Source organism: Odocoileus virginianus, chromosome 27 (genome assembly GCF_023699985.2).
Source record: "Odocoileus virginianus isolate 20LAN1187 ecotype Illinois chromosome 27, Ovbor_1.2, whole genome shotgun sequence".
In the NCBI taxonomy this organism is placed as follows: Eukaryota; Metazoa; Chordata; class Mammalia; order Artiodactyla; family Cervidae; genus Odocoileus; species Odocoileus virginianus.
Window position 1 is genome coordinate 6,900,444 of NC_069700.1, and position 15,780 is coordinate 6,916,223.

At 45.5% G+C, this 15,780-nt stretch overlaps 1 protein-coding gene across 12 annotated transcripts in view; it reads left to right on the plus strand.

Moving 5' to 3' along the window:
- Positions 1–15,780, plus strand: part of PHACTR1 (phosphatase and actin regulator 1) — a 491,697-nt gene that overhangs the window by 398,139 nt on the left and 77,778 nt on the right. For all 12 annotated transcript variants that reach the window (XM_070457043.1, XM_070457047.1, XM_070457042.1 and 9 more), the window contains one exon: positions 4,231–4,311. In XM_070457043.1, coding sequence (XP_070313144.1) covers positions 4,231–4,311 — 81 coding nt within the window. The remainder of the gene's footprint in view (positions 1–4,230; positions 4,312–15,780) is intronic.

The window sequence follows — 15,780 nt, forward strand, 5'->3', positions numbered from 1 at the left end:
AATGGGCAGGATAGGGTAAATGGGCTTACCTGGCTGGTTTGAATCATTGTAGTGGACTCTGGGGCTTAAGGAGCGTCTCCAATTGTCTGGTACCTGGCCCTGTGGAGATTAGGGCAGAGGAACAGTGAAGTATTTTCTGTAAGAACTCTGTAAAGAAGGTGGTTAAGGGTGGGGCTCTGGATTGTCGGTTTGCGTAGGAAAGGCAGGCTTCCTGGGAGGGGCCGACTCTAGGATCGGCATGGCCCCAAGATGTCAACAAATCAAAAAACTGGAAAATAAAAAAATATGATCAATAGATGTTGATAAAGATGCGAGAATAACTATGCTTTTCAAGGTTTCCTGGGTGACTTTTACATTAATATTTTGTTTAATGACAAGCTTAGAGAGCCTTCCTTAGATGGGCCAACCTTTTAATATGTTTTTGGGGGCTGTATTGGGTACAGTAATTGAGAAGTCCTTCCCTCACTCATTTCAGGCAAGAAAGAGGGGATATGTGAAGCTTTTAAAAGGTGTTTGGATCTACTCTGCTAATTCTTTGTTGGTCTCTAAAAGCCAATGGGTCATTTCCCCCCTTTTCCTCTTTAGGCTGTTTCATATGTTGGTGTGGAATTTTAGACTGGATGCCGCTGCTTTTGTGTTTGCACATTTGCTTGTTTATGCAACTTTATTTTGGTGTTTCAGTTGCCAAGGACTCTCTTGAAAGCCTTTCACAGTGTTTTACATTTACTGCATTACTGCAGCCAGAAATTTGGTTCTTTTCTGAAGATTCAAGGAGTTGCATTGTTGCTACCTAACCTGTATTTTCATTTTGGTGGGAGAAGTCGGCATCCTACTTTTTCTCTTTTGGTTCTCTTGTGTTAGAGGTTAAAAGAATTGTTTTTAGAAACCCACCTTTATACGCCCATGCTCCTGCTCGGTTGCTCGATCGTATCTGACTCTGCGACTCTGTGACTCTGTGGACTGTGGTCTGCCAGCCTCCTCTGTCCATGAGATTTCCTGCAAGAATACTGGAGTGGATTGCCATTTCCTCCTCCAGGGAATCTTCCCAACCCAGGGATCAAACCCGCATCTCCTGTGTCGCAGGTAGATTCTTTACCACTGAGCCACTGGGGAAGCCCCTTCACCTTTATATCTTTAGATATCTTCACCGTATATCTTAAGATATATGCTGTATATCTATTCCTTGTATTTTAATGCTGCCCTCTCGTTTACTGTGGCCTAAAGTTTAGTTTAATCATCTGCTTAGATTTACTATTTTTAACTGATGTTTTTGCTCTTTTGGTCACTATTTTTTTTTTTTTTTTCATTTCTTAACAATTCCACGTTTGTCTTCAGCATCCTTGTGTAGCTGCCTTCATCTTCTGCCCAGACTTCTGCAACCATCCAGTAACTGGCCTCCCTCCAGTCTGTCCTCCATGCTGAAGTGGAAATTGGTCTGTCCGATAACTCAAACGCGATCCGTTTCTTCACATCTCCCTTAGAAGAACATGGTCAGGAAGGCCCTGCGTGGCCCAGCGCCCCCCACCCCTCTGATTGCATCTCAAACCGTCATCCTCCAACTGGTGTCAGCTGGGCGGTCATACCAGCTTCCTCTCTGCCTGTCCACGGCACCCTGATCCCCCCAGCTTGCTCTGTCTGGGGTGTTTTCCACTTCCTCCCCGACTGTCCTGGGCCAAGATAACATACATTGAGCTTTCAGACCCAGCTTGGGGGTCTCTTCCTCGGAAAAGCCTTCTTGAATTCCCCAGTTGTTGCTGTTTGTCAGACACTCAGTCATGTCCGACTCTTTTGCGACCCCATGGACTGTAGCCCGCCAGGCTCCCCTGTCCATGGGATTCTCCAGGCAAGAATACTGGAGTGGGTTGCCATTTCCTTCTCCAGGGGATCTTCCCAACTCAGGGATTGAACCCGAGTCTCCTGCCTTGGCAGGAGAGTTCTTTACCGCTGAGCCACCAGGGAAACCCCAGCTCCCCCATGGAGGAGGTTATTTAGCGTATGCTCTGATGGAAGCATGTCTTGTTTTGAGGCACATCTCAGTTTGCAGTCACGGACAAGGTGATGTCCCATTTGATGACTGACTCGCACCTTAGCCTGCGACCTTTGGGAGGCAGGGGCTGTCCCTCTGGTTACCATCGTCCCCAGCCCCCGATGGCTTCCCTTGCACTGTGGGCAGCTGGTCCTCAGTTGTTGGCCGAGTGTGGAGAGACGGCTGAGGTCCGGATGACAGCGGTTGGCCTGAGAGCGTCCATATTCTGCTGGTGCTGAAGCTCTCGGATCTCCGTGTCCAGGGCTCTGCCCTCCTGCCTGCAGACCCTTCCTTTCCGTCTGTGGCCCTGGTTCCCCCACTTTACTCCACAGTTTTGAAAAGCCACTGGAAAACTTGTTTTGTTGAAGGGAAATCTGTTCATGTACATGGGTCAGGACAGGATGACTCTTCTTTATTCCTCTGGAAGATCACTAATAAACTTTTACCTTGAAATCCCCGACTTCATCTTGCCTATTCAGTCTTTCCTACTGTGCTGCTGAGCAAATGTTTTTTAAAATCAGGCAGAACTTTCTGACCTACTGGCACACACTTCTCTTCCCCTTCCCTGGGTATCCCCATTCTGCACGAGAGCACTTTCTGCCCTCTTCCCACCATATCCTGTCCTTTGGTTCAGGACATAAAACTCCTTCACCTCCCAAAGCGAACACCGCTCCATAGTTTCCCCACTCACCTCTAACCCTTGTCCTTCCATACAGCCTTCCTGCCCTCACTTCTGGGGGCTATAAATTTATATACATCCATCTTCTTATTAATATGATCTCAGTAAGCTGTCTGCCAAGGTTAACCTTTATTTTTCCTTCTCACATCACTGAATTTATTGTAATCTAAGGGAGGGCGTTACAATACATTTTTAAAATAATAAGTTTCAAAATGGATAATCAGGGATTTTCAGTCCTGATATGCTTGAGAATAACCCAGAGAGCTTTTTATTGTCATATAGTTGTCGGGTCCCAGGCTGGCAGCAGGGAGGGCATCACTGTCTTTCCAGACTGGCAGAGTGACTTGGTGAAGATCGGACAGTTAGTGGGTAACAGAGTTCAATCACAATTCTTGTTTCCTTGGTTTCTTTCTAGTTCTTACTCATATATATATATATATTTTTACATTAAATTCTATTGAGAGTTGTGTGTGTTTAATTCATCTGTATCTAAATTTATCTGCATAAAGTTGTTCTCTTATTTTATAACCGGTATTTCCCGCCACCCCCCCATGACTGTGTAACCAAAGCATGCAAAGAATCTCAAGCTGACCAAAGGGACCACAGCCACGTCTCACCTCCTCCTCTCCATGTTTCCTGGATGTCAGTGCTGGAATAGCTTTGTTTCCTCTATAGCCTCCCGCCAATCCCCCCCGTCCTGCCTGGAGCCGCGGGCCTGCCCTGGGTGCCGCCCCTCCCTTCCCCACTCGGGGCTCTGTTCCCGCTTGACTTGCCCTCCATCACACCACTGATCCGAGGAAATGTCCCTTCTTCCCTCCCCCAGCCCCCACCTGCCTGAGCGGTTGGCTCCGGTGAGGGGCTGGGTCCTCGTAGAGGGGCGTTTGGGAACTGAACTGTTCCTTCATTCCTTGCTGGGAGCCGAGAGAGGTGGGTGGGTGTCCCACGGAGGTCTCTCCCCACCCCCTCAGTCTGTCCTCGGGAACTTGGGTACCAATCCAGGGAGCTTTAGAAGAGGTGTTTTCATACCATTTTTTAATAGTTGAGAAGCAACTAAATTCTCAATAAGACAATAAGACGTGATCCGCATGAACTAGGTAATTAAAAGAGGAATCCCTTTTGGGGAATCCCTTTCTGAGGAAAGGTCACACTCTGGAAGATGCCATGTCGTCTGAGTTAAACCAAGGATGGAGGCAGCCTTTCTGGCTTCGAATCCTAGGTCCTCTTCCCTGGGTGGTTCTGATCGGTGGTGGAGCTGCTCTGTGGTAGTTTCTTCAACCATATATTGTGGTTAAATAAAGTGAAATAAAAATGCCTGCATCATAGGTAATTTGATTGTCTTGAAGGTGAAATAATCAGATTATGATGCTGATCATAGTAGCTGTCCACTGGTATCATTAGTTTACATTAGTCAAGTGATTTACAGAAGCTTTCCCATACGTTATATTTTAGCACATCTTAAAATATGCTTTTTAAAAAATTGTCTTTATTACTGACTCACACGTGCTTCTCTGTGTTTGACTTTCAGCCCTGGAAAGGAAAATATCCATGAGGCAAAGCAGAGAGGAGCTGATAAAACGAGGGGTCTTGAAGGAAATCTATGATAAAGGTAAGGGGACCACTCCAGGCTCTGCGGGCCAAAAAGAAGCCATGCTTGGAATCTGTGTGTATTTCTCAGAGTAGGATTTCATTCTCTGCATTGCTTTATCAGAGTTTGAATCTGTAAAACTCCAGACAGTTCTGGAGAGATCAGAGAATGGAGCTGACAGCGCTGAAGTGATGGGTATTGTCGTGAAGGTGAACCCTCCCTTTTTCTCAGCTTTGTAATCAAACCACAGGATGCTAAGAAAAGTGATGGGGCCCCAGGAATGGTGTCAGTACTGGTGGTGAGCCTATTGGTATCTGAACACACACAGCTGGGGTGAATTTAATTGCTTTGGTTCTTTCAGGCACTAGGGAGTCCCAAGACAAATGTTAAAAATCCACAAGCATCTAGAATATCCCGAACAGCTTTTTTTGGGCAGTCCATCTCCCAGCAGTAGGAGAATCAAGGTGGAGAAAATGATAAAATATAAATGTACACGTAAGAGATTTCAAATGGTACTATTACAGTGATTACAAATGCTCTGTGAATGTGTCCACAAGTGTTAGCCAGTGATTTATCACGTGTCTTTTGCTGGTTGAACTACTGCCTTTAAATACAAAGGTATACAGTGGTTTACACAGCGTATTAACTAGTCATCACCGGCCCCCCACCAACCCTTCTCCTTCCTCTCCACCCTTCCCCTCATCACCCTTCACTTAAAGCTTTACGAGAAGTGTTGTTTAGTCTCTGTGCTGCGTTTAGTCGCTCAGTCGTGTCTGATTCTTTGCGACCCCATGGACTGATGCCCACCAGGTCCCTCTGTTGGATTTCCTAGGCAAGAATACTGGAGCAGGTTGCTATTTCCTTCTCCCGGGTATCCTCCCAACCCAGGAATCAAACCTGCATCTCCTTGCATTGGCAAGTAGATTCTTTACCTCTGAGCCACCAGGGACGTCCTTTATGAGAAACGACAAGCTCTTGTTCCAGCTTTGTCACAATCGTCAATACTCTGGTCTTACTGTTTCGCACCAGCGTTGTTTGTTGGGCCAGATTATTAAATCACATACTCTCTTTAAAGATCCACCCTAATCATCAAAGTGACCTTGTAATTCTGACAGTCCACCACATTTCCGTAGGCCTTCTGCATGCTGAGTTTGTGTCCTGACACCAAAAGGCAGGTGTGTCTCTAACCTGGGTGCTTCTCTCTGATTCTGCTGTCGTCAGCGAGTTGGTCCTTATTCCTGGGTACAGCTCACCTCATTCACCCCTGTCGTGGAGCATCCTGATGGCGCTTTTAAAGTATTTTTAGAACACTTTGCCACTCTGAAATGCTGCAAGTCGTAAGGACCTCGTGTGTAATAATAAGATCTCCTAGGCAACAATTAGAGTAAAAAAATCTGTGTCAATTTAGAGTGTTCTAAAACTAATGAAATAAAACCCAGTCTATTTTTAACACATTTTAAAGTTCAATCTTTATTTTTAGCCAACTCTTAAGGGTTTTTAAAAATGAATCTGAGTTAGTAAGTTTTTTGAATAAAACTGAGTTGTCATGTATCATGAATGTATTGGAAAGGTCTCTGGAATATTTTTGGTCAGGCAAACCAGGAGTTCAAGTGTACCCTATTCAACAATCATACCCACAGCCCCAAACACACACATGATCTCCCCATATATATTTCACTAAATACACAAACAGTCTGCACCACCACTCACTGGTAGGGTGTGAAGTTGTATTATTTCAAGTTTTCCTGGATTAGTTGGTGCCTCAGATGGTAAAGAATATGCCTGCAGTGCAGAAGACCCAGGTACAGTCCCTGGGTCGGGAAGATCCCCGGCATAGGATACGGCAACCCACTCTAGTATATTTGCCTGGATCATTCCATGGACAGAGGAGCCCAACAGGCTACCGTCGATGGGGTAGCAAAGAGTTGGACTCGAGTGAGTGACTAATTCTTCATTAATTATCATAGCCCTCTGGTACCTCCTGGGTGAGCCATGCTAACCTTCTACTTCTGAGCAAGCTATGCCAAGAGACAGTTTATTTGGCCGATTAGGCTCTCCAGAAAAAAAGAATACATAACTTTGTCACTTTTATCCAATGTCTTACTTTCTGTTGTTGTTTAGTCGCTCAGTCATGTCCAACTCTTTGCAACCCCATGGACTGCAGCACGCCAGCCTCCCCTGTCCTTCATTATCTCCAGGAGTTTGCTCAAATTCATGTCCATTGAGTCGGTGATACTATCTAACCATCTCATTCTCTGTCGCCCTCTTGTTTTGCCCTCAGTCTTTCCCAACACAGGGGTCTTTTCCAATGAGTTGGCTCTTTGCATCAAGTGGCCAAAGTATTGGAGCTTCAGCATCAGTCTTTGCAATGAATATTCAGGGTTGATTTCCTTTAGGATTGACTGGTTTGATCTCCTTACAGTCCAAGGGGCTCTCAAGAGTCTTCTCCAGTACCACAATTTGAAAGCATCAATTCTTCAGCACACAGACTTCTTTAAGGTCCCCCTAAACCCACCCTTTTGTTGATCTTAACGTTCCCTCTTTCATCTCAAACTCCTTTCTCCACATTCCTTCCCCAGTGAAGATGGGAAGTGTCTGACCACAGGTATGGTATTCCATAGTCAGCATCCAAGGGCCATTACTGTCAGCACTAAAGCCTGTTCAGTCCAGTTCAGTGGTCCCTCCCCTTCCCAGGGAGGGGAGGGATCTTTGAACTGGATCCCTCTTCCTACAACCTTTATGTCTCTCACTGGAAAACTTCAGGAATCCTCTGAAGGAGAGAGTACATTTTATTATAGTCTTTGTAATTTCCATTATGCTTAATAACTGCTGCTGCTGCTAAGGTGCTTCAGTCGTGTCCTGACTCTGTGCGACCCCATAGACGGCAGCCCACCAGGCTCCCCTATCCCTGGGATTCTCCAGGCGAGAACATTGGAGTGGGTTGCCATTTCCTTCTCTAATGCATGAAAGTGGAAAGTGAAAGTGAACTCACTCAGTCATGTCCGACTCTCAGTAACCCCATGGACTGCAGCCTACCAGTCTCCTCTGTCCATGGGATTTTCCAGGCAAGAGTACTGGAGTGGAATGCCATTGCCTTCTCCAGATTAATAACTGACTTAGGGTAAATATTGCCTGAATAACTTCCTGACTTAATCAAGGAAGCTGTAGACCATTAGAGAAGACCCTGATGCTGGGAAAGATGGAAGGCGGGAAGAGAAGGGAACAACAGAGAATGAGATGGTTGGATGACATCACTGACTCAATGGACATGAGTTTGAGTAAACTCCGGGAGTTGGTGATGGACAGGGAGGCCTGGCGTGCTGCAGTCCATGGGGTCACAAAGAGTTGGACACGACTGAGCATCTGAATGGAACTGAGACCATTAGAGCAAAAGGCCCACTTTATAGAGGAAAAAATGGGGGATGCATTGAGTCTGGGGGCTGCCAGCCCACACTAGGAGCTACCCCAGAATTAGGAGCTGGGTCCTGTTTGAGGTCATCTCATGGCATGTGTTCAGTCACTAACTATGGAGAAAGGGACTGGTCTGGCCCCCACCTGTCACCACAACTTCCAGTTTTATTTTTGGCTTTGAGCTTATCAGTGTCCGCTTTTTTCCATTCCGTGGTTGACTGGCCTTCTTCACTGGCACATAAACTCCAGGAAAACATGGACCTCATAGGCTTACTGCCAGACCCCCCGAGCCTCAGAGAGGCTTGAGATACATATACTCACCAAAATACTTACTGCTTGGATGATGGGAAGGGGAGAAGTAAAAATGCAAAGTAAATTGTATTTACTTTGAATTTTTCTGATAAAAGTGTTCATTTTTTAATCACTGTAGATATTAATCATATGACCTTGTATTCTGTTTAATGAGCTGTTAGGAACGTGAGTCCTGAAATCATTGCTTGGATTCAGTTCTAGTTCCACTTTGCAAGAACTGTGCAACTTTAGTCAACTTGCTGAACATCTCTGGTGCTTCTGTTTGTGTATTTGAAAGTGTGGATGATAATATAATGTGAATGACATGAGATCACACATCTGCATTAGATTGCCAAAGCTGCCGTAACAAAATACCAGAGGCTGGGTGACTTAAACAACAGAAATGCGATTCCCCGTGGTTTTGGAGGCTGGGAGTCCAGGATCCAGGTGCCAGCAGGGTTGGTTTCTGGTGTGGCTGCCTCTCAGCTTGTTAGATGGCTGCTGGCTCCCTGTGACCTCACGTGGCCTTTCTTCCATGCGTGCACAATCCTGGCGTCTCTTCCTCTTTTCACAAGAAAATCAGTCCTGCTGGATCAAGGCCTACCCTTCAGACCTCATTTAACCTCATTACTTCCTTAAAAGCCTCATCTCCAAATACAGTCACATTGGGGGGTTTGGGTTCCACATGTAAATGTGGACCGTCGGTGGGGACAGACGCAATTCTGTCTGTAACAATGTGCAGACTGCACTAGTGGCTGTCATTCCATAAAATCCTTGAGAAATTGTCAACATACCTTTATTGGTAATAATCTCATCGTCATCATCCTCTGTATTTTTTGAAACCCTCAACATGCCTCTTCCTAGCTCAGGCCCCCTTCAGTCTTACGAAGGGACATCGCCGTCCCCTTTCAGCTTCGGGAGTCTTCAGCCCCCCCACGACTGTCTAACCACGTGGGTAACGGGAACCCAGTCCCTCGATGTCTGATTTCATCTCCTTCTTGTCCTTCCCCTCTCACCCTCTTAGCCTCTGAACACACCGCTTGCTTGTCGTCATTCTTCCCTTTCCTACAGCATCACCCAGCGGCTGTGTCTGAGAGCCTCGGGAGTAGAACGAACAAACTTTGATTGCCGCAACCCGAGCGAACAGCAAGGGGCCAAGAGCCTCTCATCCTTTGCCAAGTTGTTCGTTTCAGAGATGAGTTTCATAGATTTTCAGCCGTCCTTCCTCATCGCCTGGCTGGTCAGTCCTCATTTTGTACCGCCTCCTGGGTTAGCACCTGAGTCGGGTCATCTGGCAGCAAAATGCTGTCACCAGAGAGGTGCCGTCCCCGACAGCTGCCCAGTGGCTTGTAGTGACTATCAGCCCGTCTGCCGCGGCCGGCCTGGGTCCACTTTGCAGTTAGGCTGTTTTGGATATGGTATTGCTAATGCAGAAAGCAGTTTATCTTTAGTAGGTGAGCTGTTCTCTTCCACCTCTTTGTTATTGATTTTGCTTAATAACACCTTGCTTGTTTGTAGAAGGTGTAAAGATAAACTGTAGGGTTGTGAGATGTGCACCTGATGGGCAGAGGGAACTCAGAATTAGTGAGGTTTCATTATGGCTTCCCTGCTGGCTCAGACGGTTAAGAATCTGCCTGCAATGCAGGAGACCCGGGTCGATCCCCTGGTCAGGAAGATCTCCTGGAAAAGAGAATAGCGATCCAGTCCAGTATTCTTGCCTGGAGAATTTCATGGATAGGGGAGCCTAGCAGGCTACAACCCATGGGGTCGCAAAGAGCTGGACACGACTGAGCAACTAACACTTTGGATTATTCTGACAGTTCTCCTAGAAATTCCTTATCTTATTCTTGGTTGGTTTAGTCGTTAAATTGTGTCTGACTATTGCGACCCCATGGACTGTATAGCCCATCAGGCTCCTCTGTCCATAGGATTTTCCAGGCAAGAATACTGGAGTATTCTTTTTATATTGCATATATAATTCTGGAGTATATTTTTCTTAGCAGGTTAAAATCCCAAACTGGTCCCTAAGTTAGGCAAAATGAGAGCTTGGATTGAAGAGCAGAGATTTTCTCAATATCTGTAGAAACTAGCTCAGTAATCCGTCATTTAATGGAATGTAGGTGTGATGAGCAGGAGCTACTGGATGGCTCATATTTTTTATTGGTTTCCTTATTGAATCATGTAAGTATAGAGTTCAGAAGAAAGTTTACATCAAACACTTCTCTGATTTTTAAAGTTTCATCTCTGGATTTATCAAGGCCATATAAAAAATGCAGCAAACTTTGAAAACTATGAAGAAAATTTTAAATTGTTTAATAGTGATGGAGTAGGAACATAAAATTTTAAATGCTTTTCCCCCCATTTCCCACATTTCTCACAATATGGATATAGCAATTTTGTGAAAAGCACAAATGTAAACATTCCAGTGGACCATCATCAGTCTGAAGAATACAAATGTGAAACCAACTAATGATGGAAAATAATCTTATCACTTTGTAGACAGCTTATTTTTAACTATTCACCAATTTCATCATCTGTTTTTTTGAGTGAGAACTTAAGGGTTCTCCTAGACTCCTATAACGTTCATTAATTCAGCAAATTGGTACCGACTCCCCACTCTGGGCCAGGTGGTCAGGTGTCAAGCTACAGTGATAACCAAAACAGTAAAACCCTCACCTTCTCGGTTTACATCCTACCAAAGGAGGCAGGAAATAAATAAGCATATGATACACTGTCAAGGACGGATGAATACTATGAAGGCGAACAAAGCAGCAGTGTAAGGAGATAAACTCTGTGGGGGGCATGATTTTATATAAACGCAGTCATGGAGGCCCTCAGGAGGAGGTGATATTTTACACAGAGACCTAAATGTAGTGAAACGGGAGCATTGGTCCTACTTCTACTTCTCAACAACGTGTAACCTAATTCGTGAGCCCTTAAGTTGTCTTGGTATGTACCTTAAAGCCTCTGGGCTGCATTTGCTTCTCTCTTAGTTCTCTGTAAATCCCAACACGTCACCCCCTGCTCAGGGAAGTTCCAAGTTTCTCCAGCCGCCTCCAAAACCCTCTGCGATCTGCCCTCCAGCCCCTAAGTTTGCTTCAGTTCCTTGGCAGGACCTCCTCATAACTTCCTCTTGTGACGTCTCACTTGCTTTCCAGTCTCTGACATTGGCGTTGACTGCACTGTCTTCCTAGAACCTTCTTCCCCAAGACATCTGTCCACGTGGCTCACTGCTCTTTTCATTCTTTGCTCAGATGCCTTGGAAGCTCTGGATTTTAAATTGTCACCTCCCATAGGTCCATAGTCCCCTGAGCCTGATCCACTGTGTTCTTTCTTTCTCTCTTCTTTTCCTTCTGTCTGTTATCACCTGCAGTCTATAAATTACACATATACTGTGTTAGCCTTTTCCTCATCGGTCTCTCCTCACTGAAATTGAGCTCCACCAGGCAGGACAGGATCTCTGTCTGATTTGTTCGTGGACCTTATAGGCATCCTGCTGCCTGCGGTAGTGCTGGGACATAGTTGATGCTCGGTATATGTTTACTGAAAAGAACAACAAATGCCAGCCTGAGACTGTCTGTATGTATATGTGACTTGGTCTGTTCACCTGTGTTGGCAAAATCCAGAACACTAGTGCTCTGATCCCCCTTGTTATTCATTGGAAGGACTGATGTTGAAGTTGAAACTCCAATACCTTGGCCACCTGATGCGAAGAACTGACTCATTGGAAAAGACCCTGATGCTGGGACAGATGGAAGGCAGGAGGAGAAGGGGTTGACAAAGAATGAGATGGTTGGATGGTATCACTGACTTGATGGACATGAGTTTGAGTAAACTCCGGGAGTTGGTGATGGACTGGGAGGCCTGGCGTGCTGCAGTCCATGGGGTTGCAAAGAATCAGACATGACTGAACTGAACTGAACTGACGATACATGAAACTTTTATTTGTCAATAATTTAAATAGGAAACATTATCTTGGGTGTATATTCATGTACAGAAAGAAAGTGTTAGTTGCTCAGTCGTATCTGATTATCTGATTCTTTGTGACCATGGGATTCTCTAGGCAAGAATACTGGTTTGGGTTGCCATTCCCTCCTCCAGGGGATCTTCCTGACCCAGGGATCCAACTGAAGTCTCCTGTGTTGCAGGCTGATTCTTTATATCTGAGCTACCAGGGAAGCTGCTATATTCGTGTTTATGGATATCAAATACTCTACATACAGATAGTGCCTTCTAAGTGTTATGGAGAAGAATATCCTGAAAACAGTGAGCTGTTTGGCTATTGGTAAAATAGTGCTGATTTTTCTCAGACTTAGTAAGGATCTCATGAGGTCGCCCGGCCTGGCCTCTGTTGTTTTTCTACGTGGAGATGAAGCAGCTGTGGCCCAGTGAGGTTACAGCCTTGCCTAAGGGCTCACAGCCAGTGTGGACTCTGAAAAACTCTACTAAGACCTCCTGTCCTTCGTTTGGAATTTTGTTGTTGTTGTTATTATTTAGTCACTAAGTCATGTCCAACTCTTTGCAACCCGATGGACTGTAGCCCACCAGGCTCCTCTGTCTCGGGATTTCCCAAGCAAGAATTCTGGAGTGGGTCACCATTTCCTTCTCCAGGAGACCTTCCCAACCCCAGAGATCAAACCTCCATCTCCTGCATTGGCAGGCAGATTCTTTACCACTGAGCCACTTGGGAAACACTTGGAATTTATAGAAACACACACAAAACTTTGTAATATATTACCTATTGGTTATCAGAGGATATTGATAAATCCTGCTGCTAGTGGTTATTGGAAATGATCTCTACAAATAAGCATGATGGTGTATATAAAGAACATTCAGGATAACAGTGGCAAATGTTCTGTATTTTTCAACACTGGGTTTTGCGATGAAACCTCAGTTCTATCACAGTCCTGTCACGTGCTTTGTAATGGATGAGTGTATTTCACTCACACGAGTGATTGTATCACTGATCAGGAGGGGAGGAGATGGAAAGATGACCCTCTCTCTCTCCATGAAATGACATGCTCTCGCCCCTGTATATTACACGCATCCAATCCCCAGACAGGAGCAGGGAGCTGAGATGTGTGGCTGCGTGCAGAGATGGAGTTGAGGCCAATGCAGTTCCCTGGTCACTAGGCCACTGCTCGCTACAGTCACACCAAGACCTGGGGGAGGAGATCCATAATCCCACCAGCGCAGAAAGAAGGGAGGGTGGGGGTGGGATGGGGTGTAGGGGGAGTAGTGACCGTGTGCCAGTGAGCGTCTTCCCTTTCCCCTGTGTGCTGGGAATTAGCGATAACATTTTACGACAAATAATAAAGTGCATTGAGGTGTGCTTTTTTTTCCTTCATCGAGTCAGAGCAGCATTTTGGAAGGTGTTATTTTTAATTATCAACACAAACAGAACCTCCTTGAAATGGATGACTCTTTTATGCGGAGTCTATATTTCCCCCCCCCACTCTCAGACATTGGTGACAAAAAAGCCTGGTATTTAAATGAAAAGGTCGTCTTTTAAAAATAAAAATAACAATTCTCTCCTGTATCAGAGGAGACGAATTCGTCGACTTGAGCCTTTTAAGTCTCATTGTTTATCTGGCGTCCCAGGTGCATAGACTTTTAAAGCCATGAAGTTTATGGGAAGTAGTGCTTTTCACAGCCTTTCCCAGGCACTGTTATTTTGTCACATTTTTAGCTGTTTCTGATGTCTCACCTAGAAATGGCATCTTCTGGAAACTGTGATTTGGAGTAATTCTGTGAAAATGAAAAGAATGTTTACTTTGGCCTCAGTGACATAAAATCGTTGATGTGGCACCTTGGCACCTAATGCAGTGGATCGCCCTAGTGGGGTAAATGGAAAGCATATTAAATGATAAAGAATGAAGAGAAATTGTGCTCTGGATTCTCTTTCAGATATCACTGTTCTTTCAGGAAATCACTATCTCGAGTGAAAAAAATTAATGAAGTAGTTTTTATTATAGCTGTGAGCAGACGTTCCCCAGCAAGTGGGTTCATCTCTTGTGTGTTTGTTAAATGAATGCTTGTTATGTGGCAGGCATCGTTGTGGATGCCACGAATACCAGGAGGAGCCAGTGGGCTCCCCTGACTAATAGAACTGACAGTCCTGGAATGAGTTCAGGTGCTTGGCGATTGTGACGAGGAAAGTATAGGGTGTTTCAGGAGTGGGGTGTCTTGGACGCATTATCCACCCAGGCCTGGAGACTCAGGGGTAGCATCTTGGAAGGTGTGGTGTCTTAGAGGAAACCTGAAGGATGGTGAGGATTATGGTGGCGAAGTTGGGATGGGTTGGGGGGATGTTCTAAGTAGGAGGACCTACACATGGGGAGGCGTGGTTTGGGGATAATGCAAGAAAGAGCATGTCTGTATGATCGGGGGAGTTGGGGCAGAGCTTACAGGCAGGAGAATGATGTTAGCTGCTTGTTCTTTGTCCAGAGAGCAGCGAGGAGCTCTGGAAGGGTTTTCTGCATGATCGGATTTGCAGCGTCATCACTGTGCCTACAGGGGAGAAGGACTTGGAGGGAGACCAAGGCATGAGTCGGGGAGTCCAGCCAGTGGACTGTGGCTGGGATTCAGATGACGTGATGGCAGGTGGGCAGGAATGAGGGTCGCAGGAGTGGGAGAGGGGAGGGGAGAGACTGGAGAATTACAGGAGATGGAGTCAGGAGGGCCTGTGACTGCTTAGGTTTGGGCAGTGAAGGGGAGACTGAAGGCATGGCTGACACTGAGAACTCTGGCTTGGAGTCTTGGTGGACAGGAACGAAGGACAGCTGCCTGTCTCCTAAGCTGGGGAGGTAAGAGAAGCAAGTATAGAGAATGGAGTATCACGATGGTTTGACTGCTGAGTGAGATATCCAGGCGTCTAAGCAGAGTTTCACTGTACAGATTTGAAACTCAAGAGGGAGAGCTGGGTTGGAGATTGCAGGTTTGGAACTGTCCGTGGATACATGGTCGTGAAGACATGTGGATTGATGGTATTTCTGAGAGAAGATGTAGCATGAGAAAGTAAGCGTCTCTGATAGAAAACCCCTCGGTACTCCAGCACTGAATGATCTGGAAGTTAAAACAAAATGATCTGGGAATAAGAAAGCACTCAAGAACTAAGAAGTGGACGGAGAAATAGGAAGTAAGCCAGAAATGTGTAGCATTATGACAACCAAGAGACAGTGGTTTAAGTCAGGGAGAAAAATGATTCCACAGCATCAATTACAGACACATCACATAAGATAAGGCATGTCCTTCTGATTATTTTTATGCTGTTAATTGTAGGCTCTTCAGTTCCCTGTGAAGCCAGTGTGCAGTCATCAGGGTGTAAGTTAAAGTGGTTCTTAAGAACTAATGGTTCTTAAACCGTAAGTTTCTTACGGTTTCAGAAAACAAACTAAATTCAAGGAGGCTAAACTAGTGAGAAAATTTAGGCCAAAGATCTTCCTGTCTTTTATCCTCTAAAGTATCCCATATGCCTTTTGAGCAATGCTTGGCATTTTGTCAGTGCTCACTTAATATTTATTGCATAAATGAGTGAGTGAGTGAATGAATCTCACATCATAAAATCCAGTGGTGGGGCAACTTCAGGACTGGTTAGTTCAATAACTCAATAACCTGGCAAAAGGATGCCATCCTCAGGCTCTAACCCCTCATGGTAACAAGGTGGCTGTAGTGGTTCCAGCATTACCTGCAGACACAACATCCAGAGGAGAGAGGCAAGCCTGTTTCCCTTCTTGGTGTTGCTTTCTAAGAGTGAGAAAACCTTGCCCCAGGGTTCTCCAGAATTAC